Source organism: Neopelma chrysocephalum, unplaced genomic scaffold (assembly GCF_003984885.1).
Source record: "Neopelma chrysocephalum unplaced genomic scaffold, ASM398488v2 Primary Assembly neopelma1_44, whole genome shotgun sequence".
Lineage (NCBI taxonomy): Eukaryota > Metazoa > Chordata > Aves > Passeriformes > Pipridae > Neopelma > Neopelma chrysocephalum.
Window position 1 is genome coordinate 25674591 of NW_020897703.1, and position 21281 is coordinate 25695871.

General features: G+C 41.9%; 2 protein-coding genes across 5 annotated transcripts in view; one reads left to right on the forward strand and one right to left on the reverse strand.

Moving 5' to 3' along the window:
- PARP9 (poly(ADP-ribose) polymerase family member 9) overlaps positions 1–21281 on the forward strand; it is a 64889-nt gene that overhangs the window by 554 nt on the left and 43054 nt on the right. For 2 of the 4 annotated variants that reach the window (XM_027679045.1, XM_027679046.1), the window contains exon 2: positions 1411–1466. The gene's annotated coding sequence lies outside the window, so the exon portion shown is untranslated. Of the gene's footprint in view, positions 1–1410; positions 1467–6852; positions 7048–21281 lie in introns of those variants that run through there. The other 2 variants (XM_027679047.1, XM_027679049.1) reach the window with 2 other exon arrangements.
- Positions 923–19293, reverse strand: PARP14 (poly(ADP-ribose) polymerase family member 14). Its single transcript, XM_027679041.1, has 17 exons — positions 19095–19293; positions 17479–17618; positions 17354–17387; positions 16436–16645; positions 15624–15860; positions 12292–14552; positions 10492–10722; positions 10034–10255; positions 9523–9586; positions 8463–8612; positions 7722–7784; positions 6766–6933; positions 6427–6633; positions 5735–6343; positions 5065–5195; positions 3571–3745; positions 923–2300 (listed from the first exon to the last, which is right to left on the reverse strand). The coding sequence occupies exons 1-17, from the start codon at positions 19291–19293 to the stop codon at positions 2014–2016; spliced, it is 5388 nt and encodes a 1795-aa protein (XP_027534842.1). The 3' UTR covers positions 923–2013.

Genomic DNA, 21281 nt, shown 5'->3' on the forward strand with positions numbered 1-21281 from the left:
GTGCTGAGCACAGGGTTACGGTCACTGCCCTGGTCCTGCTGGACACACTATTCCTGGCATTCTTGGCCACCTGGGCACATGCTGGCTCATATCCAACCATCTGTCAAACAGCACCCCCAGATCCTTCTCTGCCTGGGATTTCATTTTTCATACACAGCAGTCTTTTTTCAGCTTCTCAGTCCACAAACACTGTACAACACAGTATCCCTAAGTTTCTAATATGACAATGACTAAAGAAGCTTCTACCACCAGCACCAGGGATAAAAATCATCTGTGTTTTTGTAGTGCTTCATCTTGCAGCTCCTGCTGCTTTCCAAGGTGTTCAGGTATAATGAGGGCCACACAAATAGAAAGTGGTGGCTCACTCTGCAACTCGGTGACAGCAGCGAGAGAAGCCAGTGGATGGCTGCTGCTTTCAGCTAAACCGAGTTGCTCTGGTTGCTGCAGTGTTTCTACAGTACAGAAAAGCACCAGAAAAAGCAGAGAAGGGAGAAAAGCATCCTCACCTTTTCACAGGGAGCAAAATCTTTTAAACCAGGAGTGGGTTAAACTTTGTTTAGCTTTAAATGGGAATTTCTGCAGGACATTCATCTGAAGTGCTGCATGGGCATCTGCTGTGAAGAGCAGAAATTTTTTATATTGCCACCTACAGATACTGTAAGCCCTTTTCCCCTTTCCAGGCAATGAGAACATCACAGTGGGGTTTTAAGACATCCTGACAGCTATTTGCAGCGCAGGTCTTTCTTAGACTAAGGCAGAGTAATTTCACCTGGAGTTTGTATGCACAAACCTGTCACTTGGACAATACAGGAAAACAATTTTGTCTTCTAAGCCTTTATAACATCACTATAACATGTTCAAATGTAAAGCAACAGTCTAATTGAGGTGTGTTCCTTTGCGTAAACAACTCAGCTGTACAATGTAGCTGTTTAAAATTACTTTATTAAAACTCACGCATACAGCTTTGGATTGCAGTTGTAAGAGTATCACCTGATTAACTGCACAGCATGCAAAGATGTACAAATATCATTAGTTACTTGTTTTGGAGAACTTCAAAAATTTCAAGTTAAGCATGATGAGTTATGCCCTTGTAATTGACTCTCTGCAAATTGCGGAATAGATCTACAGAAAGGTTAATATTTCTGCACTGATAAGACAAAATTAAAAGTCCTTGTTTATGGTCTTGAAAATTGCAGAGGCAGTGATTTTGTACGTGGAAGCTCGATGTAGGTAATCCAGGGTACCATGGAGAATTCCCCTAAGAAACAGGTATGAATACCTGTTGAATATGGTATGAATATCAACGTCCAGTAATTTATACCTAGGGAATAATAAAGTATGCCATAACAGGGTAAGGGGGGTGAATGTGTGCAAAGTGAATGTAAAATATTGGAAATTTTTTTCTTCCAGACTTTCAGCACCAACAAGGGTGAGTGGATTCCTGAGAATGACTGAAAACTCTGCTGGTGAGTGAGGTTATTAAAATCATAGAATCATAGCACTGTTTAGGTCAGAAAAGACCTTCAAGAATCTCTCAGCATTTTGAACAAATCTTCACAGGGAGCCAAGCACTTGGTGCTGTGCATTGTCATTTCTAGAAACAGGCTGCTGTACCACTGCTAGAGGCAATGTTGTAAGATGCCTTCTGTATATGGCGAATACTGGAACATGGTAGGTACACTGACCTACCTTATGCCACTTACTTCTGGCCATAGGTAAGGCAGAGCAGCTCCCTCTCCTACCACTCTCCTCTGTCATGTACAGGAAGAGATTGGAGCTGTTCTCACAGCTCTTGCCTACATATCTGCATAACTGAATTTGAAATGTAAGTATTGAAATAGCATGTCCTAAAATACTGGCTTATGTTGGTCCTCATGTTGAAGACATTTAAACACATGGATAGATCAATAACTACCTAAAGAAACCTAAACATAAACAGGAATAAAGAATTGCCCTGTTAATTCCCACATGTAAAAAGGCACTAAAATTTTCCAGACTATTAAGGTTGTTCTATTATTTGAAAGTAATAAGGTATTCCGGATATGCCTGAATGTCATTAAAAATGACAAACATTGTTGGATTAGACACATTATCAACTACGCTGTCATACAGGTCTGTAGGATCTGCTGGGTTCTTTGGTGGTGGAGTGATTAGTCCAGGCTTCCCAGCACAGTACTGCCCAGTGAGGACCCGAGCCAAGTACATGTGTTTTTTGCCATTCGCATCCGGAACGGAATACTGATTCTGAGCAGAATAACTCGCATGAGCAGCAAAGTAGGTTCCGTTTCCAATGGCTGCAGCTGTTTGGAAAGACAACATTTTCAAATAGAGTTAGTGTTCTTATTCTCATAGGAATCTCTAAAGCTCCCCCCTTTTTTTTTAACTCTGCAGATGTTATAAATTTAGTGAGAGTTTTAAACAGAAAAATCTATAATAATCCTTTGTATCAGAATCAAATATGAACCCACATAGATATCAAGTAAGTATCAGCGCCTAGGTTTTGACTACCCCTTCCTATGGGGAAACGGGCTTCTCTATCTATTTAGCCTTGTTTAGCCTGCAATCAATCAAATTTCAATTCTTCAGAGACTTTTCTACTTAAAATTACTATATAATTGCCATTACAGTTTTCTAGTCACACTTCCCAGCAAGTTAGAGGAATCACATGTCTTTGTCCGAGACAAATTTCTTTTTTCTGACACTGGTAGAAAGCTGTTCAAGCCAGACAGGTCCTTCCTATCTGGCTGCTCTGATGTTTGGATACTTCTGCTTGGCTACCTAGCCTGACAGAAGGGAAGCTGCCTTTCCAATCGTAAATCATGTCTGAGATGAAAAAATGGATGTCAATACTGACAAGCAGAGAGAGAACACTGGGATCTAGCACTCTTACTTTCTGAGTAAATCCAACCTCCCGACAGGAAGTTAAACTACATCTCCACTGGCCATGTTTTAAAAAGAAATTGTGGCTGCCATTCCTACCTGTGCACAATCTGATATATTTTGTGTATGCTGGGCTTCATTTATTCAAGAAAATCTCAGTGTAAGGACCTGCAGAGGACCCGGGCAGAGAAATGTCTACTTTTGGATCCAGACTACACCAAAGTGTCAACTAGATCTGAGTTAAGCTGCCCAGCTTGCTCAAGATCAAGTCAGCCCTAGGCATGTACAAAGAAGTCTTAAGGGAGAAGACATTAAGAATAGAAATTAAGGACTTTTGAAGTAAGGTGATGAGGCCTCTAAGAGCAACTAGCACCTCAATTCAGTCCAAGTTCCACTTCTTTGGATCCTGTCCTTTGTCTTTGAATGCTAGTAAATAATAAACACAACATGAGTGTACTAGAGCAACTGGACAAAACAATCTTGGAACTAAGGCAGAGCGTCTTTATGCTAAATATTTAATAATTGTCTATTAAATAATTCCTCTATCATATAGATTATTCTTTGGAGTTATTTATTATTTTGTTCTCCAATTTCATTCAGTCTTCATGTTGTGCTGACAGCACTATAATGTTGACAGTCCATAACACCCATACATGTCTAGGAAATGAACTGATTTGAATAATGACTCACCATTCTTTCCAGCAAACCCGCGATTAAATCCACAGTGGTTGATCGTGCTCAGTGAGGATGCAGCTGTCCCATGAAATAGCAACTTCTCATTATTTTCCTTTTTGTTCTTTTTACAGATAGATTTTTTTTTTATTTGGTATGTCTGCCAGAGGAAGGGATTTTGTACTCTTTCAATCTGCAAAATTACAAAATTAACTATATTTACCCTGCTAGGAATGAATATTTATCATGGGAGGAAAGCATTAAAATGAAATCAAAGTGAAAGAATGACAGTCATTTTCACTGTGCCCTGTTGGTATGTGGTTTGGGTAGGGGAACTGAATATGTAAACCTCCTGAAAAATCAGAAACCAAAGCACATTACAAGAGATTTTCAAGCTTAGTAATTTTGAGCATACGTTTGTCTTGCCTCTCCAGTATACCAGGTACACAGCAATCATTGTGCTGTGCATTGTCATTTCTAGAAACAGGCTGCTGTACCACTGCTAGAAGCAATGTTGTAAGATGCCTTCTGTACATCTCAATCATTTTTACTGACGATTTCCTCACTAAAGGATAGGCTGTAGTGATAGCATTACATTGAATTTGTTTCTCTTCTAGATCTAAGCCTGAAAGTCAAACTTGCTTCCTTAAATGCATAACTTAGCAACTCATAACAAACTCCTATATAAAAATAAAGTGGTGGGAGGATAGACGTTGCTGGCTCCCTATGCCAACCATGTGAACATACTCAAGGAGAAGCAGTGTCTCTGCATCAAACTATAATCTGAAAGGCATTGCTGTAACATCTTTCCATTTTTATTGGAAAAAGACATCATGTCATTACACGATTTTTTTCTATAATACACTGATATTTTGTTCTGTTTGTGTTTTTCTGACCATACTTATTGAAGCTCCTAATGGAAGAAAATTTTCAAACACATTAGTCTCACTCTTATTTTTACTGTATTTTCTCCTATTTATCTCTTCTCCTGATTCAGAATGATTCCATCTTCTCCTGGCAATTAAGTCCCTTTGCATTCTGTTTCAGATTTCTTAACAAGCAGAATCAAATCTTGACACTTTGGTTAAAACCAACAGCTTAGTGAAAGGCTCTGGGAATGACAGGGAAGAAGTTGTAAAATAGTCTAAAGCTTTATGGTAAATCTGCAAGGACTTTATATTTTTCCTTGTGTTCTGAATGCGCTTGCTCATGCTTCCATTTCAATATAGAGTTTCATAACTGGAAACACCACATTAACTAGTGGGTACCACATTAGTTGAACACAGAGTCAGCCTAAAGACTGATAGTCATTGTTTTTGTAGTATTAGAAGGCAGAAATGGCAGAACAACTCACGAAATTTGCTTTGCTTTTTATCCACCCTGTAGAGTGCCAGGGAGACTGACATACGAAAGGTGTATTGGGTTGTAGACACCTTGCAAACAAATATTTAGAAGGTATATTAATGTTTCTAGCCTAAGCATGGACATTTTCCCCCCTCCAGAGGATTTCACCTTCTCTATGGTAAAGTTGGCACAGGTTGTCCTAAACATCTTCTCAACTGTTCTATAATCCAGATGTGATGGCTTGAGATTCACCAGTCTGACCTGTTCATTTTGCATGTCTTCCCACTCCTTAGGGAGCTCTGTTGATTGCAAATATGTTAAACAGAGATTACATTATTAAGATAGACAACTAGCTCAGCTTCACAGGCACATCTTAAAACCAACTGCATAGAGGGGGCTAAGAGGACAGTACCGTTCACAATATTTTATTCTACAAGTACTCTCTCTCTTCCAAACATCACTGGCTCTGTAATGAATGCAAAGTTAAAATTTTACATTTTCTCTAGTCCAATTATCCCCATAGCAATATCTAACTAAAACAAACTGGAAAACCCCACTTCATTCACCACTTCCTTTGTCAGACTTCAGCACGAAATCTGTGCTCACTAGTCACGTATGTATGGATAGTATTTGGTTTTAACATTGACGCTCTGATTCCAGTCATACCTGCCACTACTTATGAAAATCAAAACTGCTGGCTATGGCATGTCCAAGAAAAAAAACCACCCACGGAATACCTTACTTTTTCTAGGATACCTGAGATTGCATTTATCAGAAGCATCATTCATTAATCACTATTACAGTTTTTGTTATTTAACAAATAACAAATTTAATTCACCTTCATTCTTTGACACACGCTGAATGTTTATAGTTTTTCCTTGGTCATCATGAGCCTGTAGAGTATTCAGATCCACCTTGTAGTTCTTCTTGTTAATTTTGACATTGAGATATGGTTTTTTAGCTAGTTTGGCATCCTCCAGCTGCATATTTGTCCGTTTATCAAAAGCAACAAAGGTATCGTTGCTTCCTAGATACCTCCATTCTACCAGATTAGAAAGAAGTTCTGCCTTGGATTGTTCTTCTTCAGCATCCTTCATTTTTTGGATCATTGTCTGAATTTCTACCAAAACAAACCAGACATCTCTGCTAATACCAGAAATAGTAATTACTGGGGGAGAAAGTTTATTGTCAAGTTGAATGGTGACATGCTTTCTTCTCTGGAGATCTGCCAAAGCAGCAATTTGCCTCTCACCAAAACTTTCAATTAGCTCATTTGTAATAGTAGTTTCACTCTGTTCCTTTAAAATTAAATCCTTTATCCAGGACTCAGCTGCATCCACATTTTCTTGGCTTTCTCCACAAATTTGAAACGTGACTAAATTGACTTTCTTCTCCAAAATCATGGGCTTTTTCTTCTCAGTAGATTGTTTTTTGCCCCAAAGGAAGGCTGAAAATAAATATATGTCCCTTATTAGTTGTAAACAGAAGAACTTCAATTTGCCCAGGCACATGGAAAACCCACCCACTTACATTTAAACATAGAAAACCACGAATCCGCCGTGGGTGACTCCAAATCTTCTCTTTTCTTCATGCTTTCATAGAAGTCCTTCAGCATATTTGTCTGGAAGATGACGATTTTAATTGTCTGTAAATGCTGTACTGATTTTTTGCTTGCAAATTCCACTATGGCATCCAACATTTCATCAGCCACCTTTGCTGGACTCTGTCCTGCTTGACCTAAACAAAAATAAAAGGCACGTAGCAGGGAACAGTTTCTTATACAAGTCTACTGTTACCCACATTAAGTTTGTCCCAGTTTCTGAACTATCCCCATCACAGCCCTCATTGCTTCCCCGAGAAAACACAAACCTGTTCCAATTGCTGGGAAGGCAACAGATTTGTACATCCTTTGCTCGCACTCGTGAAGCACTTTGGAGACCTGACTCTTCACGTCGTTATTGGAAAACAAATGTATGATTTTACTGCACAACAGATTTCCACCTTGTGTAGTAATAAAACCACTTTGATGCTGCCCAGCTGGAAGAGAGAAGATAAAGAAGGAGACATTTTCAAAGGGGCTATGTCTTCTGGTAAGACAGCTGGCTCTACTGATCCTAGAAGAGAACATGAAGAAGTGGAAAGAGATCTACGGTGAGCTATATTATCCTGGGTTTAATTAATTCTCTGGTTTTCTCTGTAAATACTCTGCAGAGGCTCTTTGAGGAAGCAGTTCAAGTAAATGTGTGTTTTTCAATTCCCTGAGATCTCTGCTACAAAGTAGTTTCCTATTAAGCACAATTTGAGAATTTAAGATGACTTTAAATACAGCTCACTTGTATTTAAAAGCATGCCAAATTCATTTATATGAGAAATCCTTTCTTACGCCACTTATTTTTTTTATGCAACTAGAATGTGCCTTTCTGTGCTCATAGAGGCCAACTCCAGGGAGCTGGAATTTTACAGCTCTACTGTTCTGACAGAACGCAGAGAACAGAGGAATTATGATCAGGGTTGTCCTGGTTTCAGCTGGGATAGAGTTAATTTTCTTCTTAGTAGCTGGTACAGGGCCGTGTTTTGGATCCAGGATGACAATAATGTGCATAACACACTGATGTTTAAGTTGTTGCTAAACAACCGGGAAAAGAAAAATTCTCAAAGTAGGTGTCAAAACAAGAACGGGACTTTTCAAAATTCCTAAAAGTGAAAGCTGTCTTCTTCAGGTGAAATAATTATGCCACCAGAGTAGAGAATTATAAAACGACTGACGTTTTCAGAGAGAACAACAACAAAAACTTAATCAAACCAAACAGTGTGCATCAACATACCATATTGAGCACATTCGTCTACCACCTGGGAACCAGCAGCATCCATAATGGCTTTGGAGACCCCTTAAATCACACAACAAAAGCATACACATTTGTTAATTCAAGTCAATACTCTGCCCAACTTCTGCACTCTACAAATGCCCTAAATTCTCGTATGGCAAGATCCCACTAAGTGCAAAACCTTGACCGTTCCCCTAAGTTCCCTCCACGGCACACTGCACTGGCTGCAGACAGAACACTGCCTTCACTGCTCATTACAAATCATTAAGAACAACTCCTATGCATTGTTTCACCAGCCAAACCCATATGGCCTTCACCAAACTCTCCCATGGCTTTGAATTTTATCATTTGGTGTCTTTCATGCATCTAATTCACAATGTCAGAACCCTCTGCTTCTTACAGGTCAATTTACTTAACCAGGGCTTTGGCTTATAATGAAATGTTTTAGGACAAGAGCAGTTTTTCAGAATTCTACTTGATCTAAAAATTCCCTTTTATTTAAACATTTTTGGTTTCAAGCAAGAAAAATCCAGTCAGATGCCTTCTGTTTGGAAACTAAATTGAATACTCAAACCACATAAAAAAGCTATTGAAGATTTATTTTGGAATTAATCACAAATCCCTCTCTCTCATCTGAAAAATATTTCATAAAAGTTTCTCATATGGACAATTCTTTCCTCTACCCGCTTCTGAAAACTAGCCCAAATTTATCTCTAAAGAACTACATCTTCAATACAATACCTGTTTTGGCATCAAATGACGGATTTGATATGTTTACAATAACCTCTGTATCTTCCTTGGTAATATCTCCACTAATGACTTGGAGCGTGATGGAACCAATCTTCATTTCATGCACTCCCAATACTTCAGTAGAAACAGGCCTAATGAAACCTGCAAGGGAAAGAAAATATCTTCAGTCACTTCTCCTCTAGCTTGGGATATTATTCTCTTCCACTGATGGAAACTTCTATTTATCCTTTTAAGGAATATGCTCTAGATCAGTTTGATGGATGTACACTGTCTCTGCTTTTCTCTTTACTCTATTTCTGAAGGCTGGAAGGCAAAGTATTCTTCCTGCTCAAAGGCTGTCAAAGTGAAACCATTTTCTATTCCTGTAAATTCTTGCAACATGAATTCAGAAAATGGCCTCAGGGTTTGTCTGATCTGACAAGCTCTGTAACACAGTTTCCTGAATTAACTCCTACAAGAAATGGAGTATCCAGCTTAAGCATGGCCAATAATGGCGATCCCATCACATCAGTTTTGCAAGTGATTTCATCTTTACCTCACAGCTATAAAACTGTTCCTCTACTTCTAATCTAAACTTCTCTAAGTCATATTTTATCTGCACACTCTTAATTCATCTCCCTGGTACTCAGCAACTGAGAAGAGTGAGCTGTATATCCTCATGAATAAGCCTCTGCCCTTGGTGCAGTTCACTCAGATGCTTTTGCTATTGGGTCACATCCATTCTGTGTATATATATCTCTATAGAAGAGATTAAAGATACAGAAATACATGTCATTCATGGCTGATTTGGCAAAGTTCTTCCACTTGGGTTTCCTATTGGGACACTCTCTTCCATATGATAAAATTGGCCTCACCAAGAGTTGAGCACGCCCTCAACAAAAGAAATTCCTACAGTTTTTACAAATGGCATTTGAGAAGGAAAGTCCATTAGGAGGAAGAAAAATGCCCTGTGCCCTGATGATATTTTCTCTTGTTTCCTGATACGTATAAAACCACTCCACAGTATTTACATTCTCCCCCCTTCCCCACCTCCTGCCCCTACACAACTTACTTGGCTGTGGTGCTGCAGCATTGCAACTTGCAGCTACCCTACATTCGAGTTCAGTGGTAAAAGCCTAAGGAGAGAAGAAAGGTACCAAAGACAGTATTTCACAGTTTATCCATGGAATGTTTCTATAATTAAGATTAACAGCCACGTACCTCTTGCTGAGCCCCCTAACGGAATTTACAGTCGTATTTAGGTGTCATTAATAACAGCAGAAGATCCAGTGTGGACAGTGTGATAAGAGATAATGTCTCTGAATTGCCAGATCTCCTCTGTCAAAAGACGAGGGAGCATCTACAGGCATTTACAGCCAGCAGTGAGGCCAATTTTGTCTGCAGCTTGTGCTTGCTGAGAGTTATATTTCAGAGACACTGCAGAGAGATCCCACTGTCAGTGGCCCACAGCAGTATGAAAGTGCTAAATTATTCCCTCAAGAAAGCAATATAATTAAAATATACCAGTAAGGCATAACCAGAACAGGATGTAACATAGACAGCTTTGTCCTGAGAAAAACTACCTGAATGTTATCAATGTCTTTGGGATGCAAGAGAAAATGAACTTCCTGGAGATTCTTCGGAGTATGACTACTACTGAACTCAAACACCACATCAAACATTAACTTAGAAACAATGTTTTTAGGAAATCCAAATCCTCCGGTCCCAATAGCTGGGAAAGAGATTGATTTCAGGCCAAGTTCTTCAGCTTTCTTCAAGCACAAATTGATTACATCTTCTAGGACCTGAAAAACACAGCAGAGATACTTTTATTAAGGCATTATTTATTATCAGTTCCAAAGGGAGTAACCAGTAGGAGAAGAAGCTCTCAGTGCATCAAGGCACCTTTAAGATCACTCCAACAGAAGCAAATGGAGTCAAGCCATCTAAATTAACTAAGCTAAAACCTGAAACTTCAGGACAGATTGCAAACAGATCTGTTTTCAAATTTATTTATTTTAATTTAATATTTGAAAGGTACCTTCTCTGTCTCTGCTCCATTCCACCCAGGTAGTATGGTATGAAACACGGACTTGCAGGCCAGAGCATGTCCACTGGTGCAGACCACACTCCCTGGACCAGAAGCCTGACTTTGTTTTTCTTTGTCAAACTCTACTTGGAGTGCTGGTCCAGCTCTTTCCAGCAAGGCTTTGCAAAGAGGCCCCACACCAAACTGCAGATCTGAGCCAACACTGTTGACAACAACATCCGTCTGCAACAAGATTACAGCAAAAATATCTGTAGCCAGACTTGGAGTCAAAATATGCATCAAGACAAGCAGCACTACCAAAGCCACATATGGCATAAGAAACAAGATGCCCCTGGAGCAATAACCTGGTTTTCAGCACAGCGTCTGGACACTGAGTCTTCCTGGACTTGCAGGAAATCTGTGGTAGGCAGCATCAGACCCACTGTGAATACCAACGCCACAGGTACTACATGTGAGCAGGTCATCCATTCATCCATCCATCCACCCATCCATCCATAGCTCTCAAGGCCTCAGCGGTGGTAAAGCTGTGAATCACCTTATCCTGAGTGGATGCCAATGTTTGGGCAGGTGAAATAAACCCATCCTCTGCCATTTGTCTCATCCCCTCTCCCCAGATCCAGACTTTCCTACATTTCCTTGTGAAGAACCACTGCATCATTGCTCCTTCTTCTCCAGCATCATCACAGGATGCAAAACATAGGTATTGTATAAGGTACACCTAATGTCGAAAGTTTAATGTCCCTTTCCTCCATTTCACTGATGTGGGACTGTCTACACCTTATCAGAAAAGCAGCACCTCATGAACCAAAATGAGGCGAAGGGAGGTAGTTCTGCTGTCATGAAGTCAAACAGGTGAAGTCCTGAAGTTTGGTGATTGCTTTGCTTTTTTCCACTGGAGATGTTTTAACTACAAAGTATTTTGACATGTGTGTCATACTGAGGTTTTTTTCATATCTCATATTGCTTTCTTGGAATCAGCTTTTATAGGCACCAACATGGCCACTGAAACAGCAGGATAATTATAATAATAGTAATTTAGGGATATTTTAAACTCCAAAATATGAAAACCAGCAGTTGCCGAAAAAGATTTATCCAGATGCATTCTACAATATTGAAGAAAAAAAAACATAAGGGGAAACCTACATCAGAGGTGTAAATTGGTTCTTGATGGTATATATGAGTAGCAGTTAAACCCTTTGTTAGCAAAATGAATAAAAAAGGAAAATGGGAGAAATGTGGTCTAGACTTTGGTAAAACAATCTGAACATGGATTCTTTCATAGAGTCTCTTTTCTAGAACTCAGTAAATTCTCCACAGGCTGTCGCTTTCACCCATCCAAAGAACAGGGAACTAAAAAAAAAAGCTCCAACTTCCCTGTTAGCCTTCCCAAAACAGCAGCCCAGGCAGGTACTGATTTACCATAATATCCAACCAAGATAGCTGCAGATCATACAAATAATTGTAGAAGGTATTTCAATATTTTCCCTTTGGGAAAAAAGCAAACTATTTTACATGTTGGCCTTAGATCTGGAAAGAAGAAAAACAGAACCTTACTGAGAATAAAACATCCTGAGATTCACAGCTGCCCTCTAGAAACGGCTGCAGAGGGACAGATCCCAACCTGCACTCAGTTTTGCAAGCTTGCATCCCTGTTTAGCTAGCACACAGCTCTTGATTCCTTATGTAGCAAGTGCCTTGTAAAACAGTATGACCTACTGTTCTTTTTTTACCTAAATTTAAAGAAGATCTTTGCCATAAATTTAGAGAGCAAGCAGAAAATCAAAGACCTACCGTAGCTTCCTGAGTGTTTTTCACCTCTATCTGGACACATAGTCCTTCATTTGTTGTAACCATCTTCACACCCTCTTTTGTCTTCTTCTGCCTTTTTGTCATCTTACAGCTTTCCACATGCGGTGTTGGGGAGGATGATTTACCTGAAAACACTTCTTTTACTGTCTCACTCAGAACTTGAACGGTTTCTTCTGCATTATCCACAAGATGGACCTCCTTCAAGCTGCTGTCCCCCATGGATCCTTCCAAGGTCTCCTTGATGGCAGATGCAATTGAATCTGCACATGTCTGCAGTGGAAAGCCAAAAATCCCTCCGCTTATAGCAGGTAGAGCTATGGAACAACAATTGTATGTTTCAGCTAGTTCTAGACTTTTCTTCACTGTCTTTTTTAACAACCATATACACTTTTCTGGCTCCTCTTTCCTCCACCTGGGCCCAACAGCATGAATGACGTTCTTGCAGGGGAGTTTCCCAGCGCCCGTGATAACTGCGCTCCCGGGCTGGAAACGCCCGGTCATCCGCACCCGCTCATCGCACTCTTCTTGCAGTGCTGGACCAGCAGCTCTTAGCAGTGCCCCAGAAACGCCACCAAGGAGCTGTAGGTCTTCGTTAGATGCATTCACCACAACATCAACAGGATAAACACTTAAGTCCCCTTTATACACTGCTACTACAATTCCATGTGGCAGTCTTGTTTCGTAGTAGAGCTTTCTTTTCACTTTATCACCCTTCCATTGTTGTTGTTGTTTTCCTTCTTCTTCTTTGATCCTAATGAAACATCTAAATTTCTGCTTTGCCTCAAAAACACATGAATCTTGCCTCTCAATGAAGAACTCTTTTGCTCCTGGCTTATCAATTGGCACGTTTTTTGAGTAAAGGGATGAGACAAGTTTTTCAAACATGTTGACTGCTTCTGGCACTTCTGCTCTTGGTCCCCTCAGGGAAATACATGGTGTCTTGATGTCAAAACGTACTGTCACACTTTTCTTCCTCAATTCACAATAAGCACCAGATTTCTCCTTCTCTATGAACTCTACCACCACTGAATTTGCTGGGATTACTTTTTCCACAAGTGTGTTTTTATCTATAAAATCATTAAGCTTCTGATACACCTCTGTCACAGCCTTAGAAAAGCCAGCAATAATCACTTTATTTTCTTTTCCAACAGACTGTTCAGTGATTACAGTTTCCTGGGAAGAACTGTATGTCTTATGCAAGGAGACAAGAAGTTTCTTCCACTGCTCTTTTCTCATGACCTCATCGTCCTCCACATTGATGCACTTGGATTCTAAGCTGGTTTTTATTTGCTTTTCTGCTTCTAAAAGCTCTGTGGGAGTATCTCCATACAGCCACACAGTATCCTCCTTAAGTTCATAAAAAGTATTAATTTTTTTCTGAAGGAATAAAATATCTGACATTTTTTTATTATCCAAACCTTGTAGATACTGGAAAACATGGGGATCAATGGACACCGATGTATGAGGCATACTAGACACCTTTTCCAGCAAGTCAGCTTTGATTTTATATACTTCCGCAGGTAATCCACGCAACTGAACAGCCTCTTTTTTCTCATCATAAAAGATCTTGAGGCACGGATATTCCTTGTGAATATTCTCTTCTAACCCAGCATTGTGTAGCACAGCATACTTCCCTGGGACCACTCCCACAGAAATTTCTATGCTTTGTTTTTCCCTTTCACTTTGCTTCATGGCCTTTTCCATGCATTCCCTCACTTCTTTCTCTGCGCTCTCCACTGCTGCTCTGCTGCCTGCAATCGCCACCACGTCCTCAGAAATATCAGTTATGATCAAAGAAACATCTTCCAACAACCTGTTTTTCACATCTCCCCAATCTGCTGACTTGACTTTACATTTTATAGCTGTGTAATGTGCCATGATACTTGAAAACTCCTCAGAAGCATCTTGCTTCCACGTCTTGATCAACTTAATCATTGCCTTGTTCTGCTCGGAGAGAGATGACGATGGGCACAACGTGACGTTGGGGTTTGCAGGGTCTGCCTGGGGCCATTTGAGCTCACAATGGCAAACTGCCATTTCCTGGTTTATGCCTTGGATCAGTTTATCATGGCTTCGTAAAAACTGCCAGACATACGGGTCTAGTGGCACCCCAATAGGGTCTGGCATCTTGATAGTTGGTCTTTCTCCTCCATAGAGGGCTGTTCCCAGGGAGTGGTAATAGGGATGCACAGAAATCAGCGTCTGTTCCAGCAAATGCTGCTTTTCCAAGACCATCTTCACATCTGAAAGGCAGTGCACATATGTACAAACATACAGGTGTCATTAACTTCAAATCAAGCAAATGTCTCTGGTTGTAGAACTATTACATTGATTTTTTTTTTCTCTTTAATTTCAAAGAGCTATTTTTATGTCTCTTGGATTTCCAAACCACTCTGTAGGGGACAATGGAAGAGGCTTGGCTCCTACTAGTTGGGTAAATATGCTTGTGTCTGCATTTACATGTAGAGCTACACCTTGCTCTTGTTTCCTAAGGAAACTCCACCACAGAGCAGGGCCATATCAACATATGCTATGAAATACTCCTTAACTTCAAATGAAATTCTTCATGCCGGTGAATTTTACCTTTTTTTTTGCCATTTTAGTTGGAATGGACTAAGCAAAGAAATCAGAATGTTGGCAGTGACTTAAAACCACATTATAATGATCCAAATTATGTATTAACTTCATGTAAAAAACATTCTTAAGAAAATTCTGAGAGTCAGACAACAAGGATTCACTTGGCAGATAAATCTTTAACTAAAAGGAAATAACTTCACTAAACCAGGAGTCTCCTAGCACAGAGATATTTACCAGAGGTTGCACAGCACAAAAACAGGACAGTGATTCAACACAAGGAATAGTAACAAGATTGTTCTTTAGCTCTATTCTTGCCTGAAATGAAGATATTTCATCCTAATTAGTTTCTGAAAGTGAACTGTGAAAGATGAAGTCATTGACAGATCCTGCTCTCTCAACCTGTAAGTACAATTAGTGTTGTATTGCAGATAAAACCCTCTGCAAATGGGAAAAAACACCACTGCGAACAACCCATGTACAAAGCAGGTATTAAAAGGAATCTTTGATAAGATAAAGAAAAGTAAACACCAAAAAGAAACCAAACCCAGGAAAACCACAAGAGATTCTGAAACCCTAGACATGCAGCAGTATTTCAAAATCCAGAGCACTCAGGAAAAAGGCAGCATATGCTGACTTTAGTGACAGCAAGCCAGGCTTTCCCTAATGAAAAATCTGCAGTGATTTGCTTGCAAGTTGCATGCTTGTGAGCACCTTGGTCAGGCGAAAGACAGTGTTACCTTTGCGATCACAGAAAGTAATGATGGCTGAGTTCTCCTCGGGGAAGAGCTGGACATCTGACACGGGCCCCCCTCCGTTCCGTGCACTCTCAAAGTAAACTGTGATATAATCTGGGGAAATGCCATCCGGTAGGTTTTCGGCCTTGATGGTCCGGGTCAATTCAAGAACCCTGGCAGTCATTTTGAATTCTCTGACCCTCTTGTGTTGTAAACATGTTTTCACAAATTCTTCAGTATCTGTAAAGAGAAGGGCAGGATGAAGGGACCATGTTTTCCTGGGTCATTATCAGCCTCAGCTATCCATCCTGGAAGAGAATGAGCCCAGTCTACTTATCTCTGTACTTGGAACAAAAGTGGTTATTTGGGTGCCAAATAACTCTATGTTGTAATAATAAAGGGGAAAAGCACACAACCGTGTTGCTCTCTGTTATTCACTACCATTATGTCTCTGTTCCCATCTCAGAAGTATCCTGTCTTCTCAAAAGGAGACTTTATATAGCTCAACAACTGGCAAAGCTCCCCACACTCTGTGCACTTCCAATTCTTCTTCATCTAACCCAAACCGAGATGGGAACAATGAACCATTCTCATCCAATTTCGATGAATGGAGGCACCACCATTTTCTTTTTTCAGTGTAACATTTGGGTGACAGGCACTTTTGCGGAGCTGTATGTAAAACATCTTTCTTGAGAGACTGCAACCCAGGTACTTCTATAAAACAGTCTGGATCTCTAACAGGAGAGGAATCAGGCTCTGAAACCTGTTACTCGTACATATACATGGCGATGAATGATGGTGTCCCCCTCTCTTACCAATACTTTGTATAAAGGTAGCTACAGCAACATTTATTTCAGGTATCACTTCCACAGTGAAGTCCTCATCTACAGTCAGGTCACTGATGTTCTCCAACAGCAAACGTAAGCAGTTTGGACTGCATTTTTGTATGTTCTCAATCACCACCGAAGGTGAGGTCTCTGCAGAGCCAGCTTCTTCCTGGAGTTCACTGCTTGGAACAAAACTCTCTGCAGCACAAAGATAAATAAGTCACAGAAAGTATCGGTACACATTTCCTGGAATAAACAGATTCTTCTTACCCTTACTCTCCTTTCCTTCCCCAAGAAAAGAAATTGCTAACCAAACAAATACTGCAGGGTACCCCTGGACATTTTGGGATCCAAAACAGCCCAGATGCAATATTCTGCAAGCTGCAGGCACCTTCTGTGGTGGCACAAAAGTAGGCATGAGTAAACAAGTCAAGGTCTCACTGGGTCAGAGACTAAACTCAACTAAAAGCCATTGAGATAATTGGCCACAGCTGCTCAGGTGTCAGTAAGGGTTGGGAGAGACTCTGCAGCCTCTGCATCTGTTTCTTAGCCCTGGTGCAGGTGTAACAAGCCTGAACATAGCCCAGGACATCCACAGGCACCAGAGGCCACTGCAGTAGCCCTGCGTGACTCGATGTAAAGCCCCCTGATGACCACCGTGCCCTGCCATCAGTGCAGCAGGAAGCTAAACCAGGCCCATTGTCCGAGTGTGGCAAGGTGAACTCCATTCGTGGTGATCAAGTCTGCAGTGTCACTGGCCAGACATCTTTCCCTCTATCACCTGAGTCACACTACCAAACTTAGCAACTTTCAGAAAAACTCCCCCCAGAATGGGAGCCACGTGTGGAGAAAAGCACCAACATCTTTGTTTTAGGAAGGATGAGAGAGTGATGGATAGCATTTTACCTTTTGTTTGAAGGTTGCTCATGGCATCCAGAGCCTAAAATAAAGTGAAAGCTGAGTATCAGTGACAGATTTCATGCTGCCACCACTGTTTCAAAGCTCTGGTTGGGATTATAATTTTTATTCACCTCTGGGGGAGCTAGTTTTTCTTCAAGTGTCTCCTCTTCAGTAGCTAGTGTGGTTTCAGGCTCTGTGACAGTCAACTTCACTTTTCCTTTTCCTTCCAAATGCAACTCATGAGGCTGTCTCTGAAGAACTCGTTGCTTCACTAAATAAAACCAAAACACCCCAGTGAAAATCAGAAATACAGCTTTGGATTACATAGCGCTTTTCCACCATTACGTTAGGACACTGTTGTGGTTTGGAAATGGTATTCCACAATCCATTTTCTCACTGAAACACCCCACATCACGTGCCCCTTGCTCACCACCCCCCACCCCTTCACCCCCTGGTGATGGGATGGAGAGGAGAACTGGAGGCACAAAAAATTAAAGGTCACAGGGTGACATAAGGACATTTTACTAGAAATCAGAAAAACGTGCAGTAACATCCCCAATCCTAATAGCAGAGTGTGCAATAGGGGCGAGCACTTCAGGCGCCATTGCTCACCCAACTGCTTATTTCGCCAAACACTGGAAAACCGCCCTCCCTGCCCGCTCCCCCTGTGCTTGCTGAATATCCCCTGGGTCCTGGCTGTGCCCCTCTTGGCTGCTGCAAAAGTTATCCCTGTCCTAGCCGGACCCACGACAGACACATATGCTGTCCCATGAAATGAAAGAGCTTCCAACTCGTAACTAACACAGCACGCACAAGGCTTTCTGCCTGAAAAGAAACGGAAGAACAGCAAGAGGACATTATTTCCCCAAAGAAACCCGAGAGATGCAAAGCTCAGCTCTATCACGTTTCATGGGGGTATCCGCTGAGTCCCGGTACCACCCCCAACCCCTTCACATCCTCTTTCAGCTGGTGCCAAAATGGCTTGTGGCTCTATGTCCTGAACTTACCGGCTCTTTGAGTCAGCAACTGGGAAGCATAAGGCAAGGAAAAAAAAATCTCTCTGTGTGTTTATGCACATACATGCATATGTATGTGTACATCTAACCTAACTGCAGCTGAATCCTTTCCATGTTGCAGCAAGTTTAGAGAAATACAGGCATGTTATAGATGTCATATTTTATACATATATATCTGTAGCTATTACATATATTGTTAGATTAATGTAACCTTTATTATCCCAAGAGCAATCTGGAGAATACTAGTGTGCATCCATATTAATATATATGGACATATAGCTCGTAGGATATATTTATGAGCTTATAGCCTTTCTGCAATACACAATCCAGAGTTCTAAACACCACATCTAAGCATAAGATAAGAAACAAATCACAGAATCACAGAATGTTCCGAGTTGGAAGGCATCCACAAGGATCGCTGAGTCCAAGTTTTGGCCCTGCACAGGACATCCACAACAATCACATCATGTTTAGAGACTATCTATACTGTATATTAGGGGGTGTATACGGCATCTACGTACTATAGATACTGTAGATCACGTACCAGACCGGAGATATTATTACAACAACTAAGTTAGTTCGTATCTTTTAACTTGCAGGAAGTTTAGGCTCGTGAGTTGCCACCCCCAACACCCTCACTCATCCCCGCAGGGAGCCCACACCCTGATCCATACCCCGAGCCCTGGACCCGCCGGGTCCCCCGACCCGACCCGCCCGTCCCGGCCGCTCACCCTCGGGGCGGGCGAAGCAGACGAGGAGATGCCCGGTCCCGGTGTCGGTCCCGGTTCGCAGCTCGCACTCGCCGCCTCCCGAGCGCTTCTGGCTCTGGAAGTAGCAGAGCAGCTTCTTTTTCAGGGCGGGCGGCGGCTCGGCGGAGCCCCAGTCCCCGCGCACCAGCAGCGGGAAGGCGCCCGGCCGCTGCCCCGCCATCGCCGCACCGACGGCTCCGCTCCCCGCCGCTTTCGCTTTCGCTTCCCAGAGCGGCGGCCGCGCCTTTTCCCGGCAGGCACCCGCCTCTCGGGGCTCCGCTGCCGTCTGTCGCGATACACCTGCCCCAGGCCGGCTCCTCGGGACCCCCGTCGCAGCTTCACTGCCGCGCCCTTAAGCTTCTCTCCCCCTCGAACCCCCAAAGCTGCCTCGGGCACCCCCTTCACCTGACAGAATGTCCCCTCTGCCCCTATGCCGAGGGCTGCCAGCCCGTGTCGCTGTTGTCCCAAAAGAGGTTCTTTCACCCGCTGTGCAAGAGGCCAATCCACACATGCATTCGAGCATTTCATTTATTTACAGTTCTGTGCAGAAAGAGGCGCTGGGTGGCAAATCCACAAAGCCAGCACAGAGACTACTAAAGCGGTTTCTTTCACTGTTCATATATTTTAGCAAACAAAGGCAGTAATGTTCCTTGGCTACAAGTGACTTAGTTCTCTTATTAATTAGTCTCCTCTCTTCTACTGGTTAACGATTGTCTTGCTTCTCATGCCAAGTAATCCACATGCTCTCAGTCTTTCTCTTCTTTTGGGTCGGTGGGTTTCTTCACTCGGTGGGCCTAGTGAGTTGGTGGTCATGATCTCCCTTTGTTGGAATTACCATTACCCAAGTTAAAGCTGATTCAGCACAGTTGCTGAGTTATCTTTAATAGTTTCTTCTTTATCTTGGGGATCCTGCCAAATATCCAAAGGTCAGTTTGTCAAGATGCTTTTACTTACCTTCAGATTTATCAGCATGTCTAATGGATGTTTGCTTTCCTTGGTCATCCACAGCATATTTAAGTTTCATATCCACTGTGTATTTTTTCTCACCAGTGGTGACTGAAATACTTTTCTGCTTTCCCTTGTAAGCATTTTCCAACTGCATGTTTGTGAGGCTGTCAGAGGGCACACGGGAATTGTTTTCAAAATATTACCCCAGTCAAGCTGATTCAGCACAGTTGCTGATTTATCTTTAATAGTTTCTTCCTTATCTTGAGCATCCTGCCAAATATCCTTGTGGCATTCTTCGTGTCCACTGTCAGTGGTACGTCCTTCTCCTGGAGCTTTGGTAACCTCATCCTAGGTCTGAGATCATTGAGACATGTCAAGCCCTAAACCTTAACAAGGCAATTCTACCAGCAAGTACTTTGTCTAACACCTGGACAATTAGAGCTTGCATGCTAGCTGCTATCTGTTTCATGGATTAAATCTCCTTTATTGTTGATTAAGCTTGAAAGTATACAAAGATTAAACCTCAGAGAAGATGGTTTCTTAAGAAAACTTTTACATATCCCAAATTCTGCAACATCACTGCTGGAGGAACAAGGTCAGGGTGGAACAAGCAGTGTCAGGTTGAAGCTGTACCTGGGGAGGGTTAGGTTGGATATTAGGAAAAGGTTCTTCATCCAGTGGGTGGGTGGGCACTGGAACAGGCTTTCCCGTGACCAGGGAAGTGGTCACAGCCTCAAGCCTGCCAGAGTTCAAGAAGCATTTGCACAATGCTCTCAGGGCTCTCCTGTGCAAGGCCAGGAGTTCCACTTGATGATCCTTGTGGATCCCTTCCAACTCAGGATATTCTATGATTCTAGGTCCCTTTGTATGCCCCTGCCCCCCACCTTTGCCTTTTGATTAGAATAAACTGGAGAAGTAGCATCTGTCACTCATCGCCTGCACAGAGCCCAGTGCTGCAGGTTTCTGTTCCGTGCTGGATGCCCATGGCACCTGTAATGCAAGCACTGGTGAAAAAACACCTTGGTGTCCTCTGCAGCTTCTTGTGGCAATGGGAAACTGAGAACTGATGCAGTACTGTCTTCTGGAGGGAATGGAAAGACTGGTACCAGTGACCCACCAGCTGCAATGAAGCACCTGGAGTCATCTCCTCTGGCTCCTGGCACACTGATGAACCATGGACCATGGGTATTTGTTACAGAGGTTTAATAAGTTTATTCATTG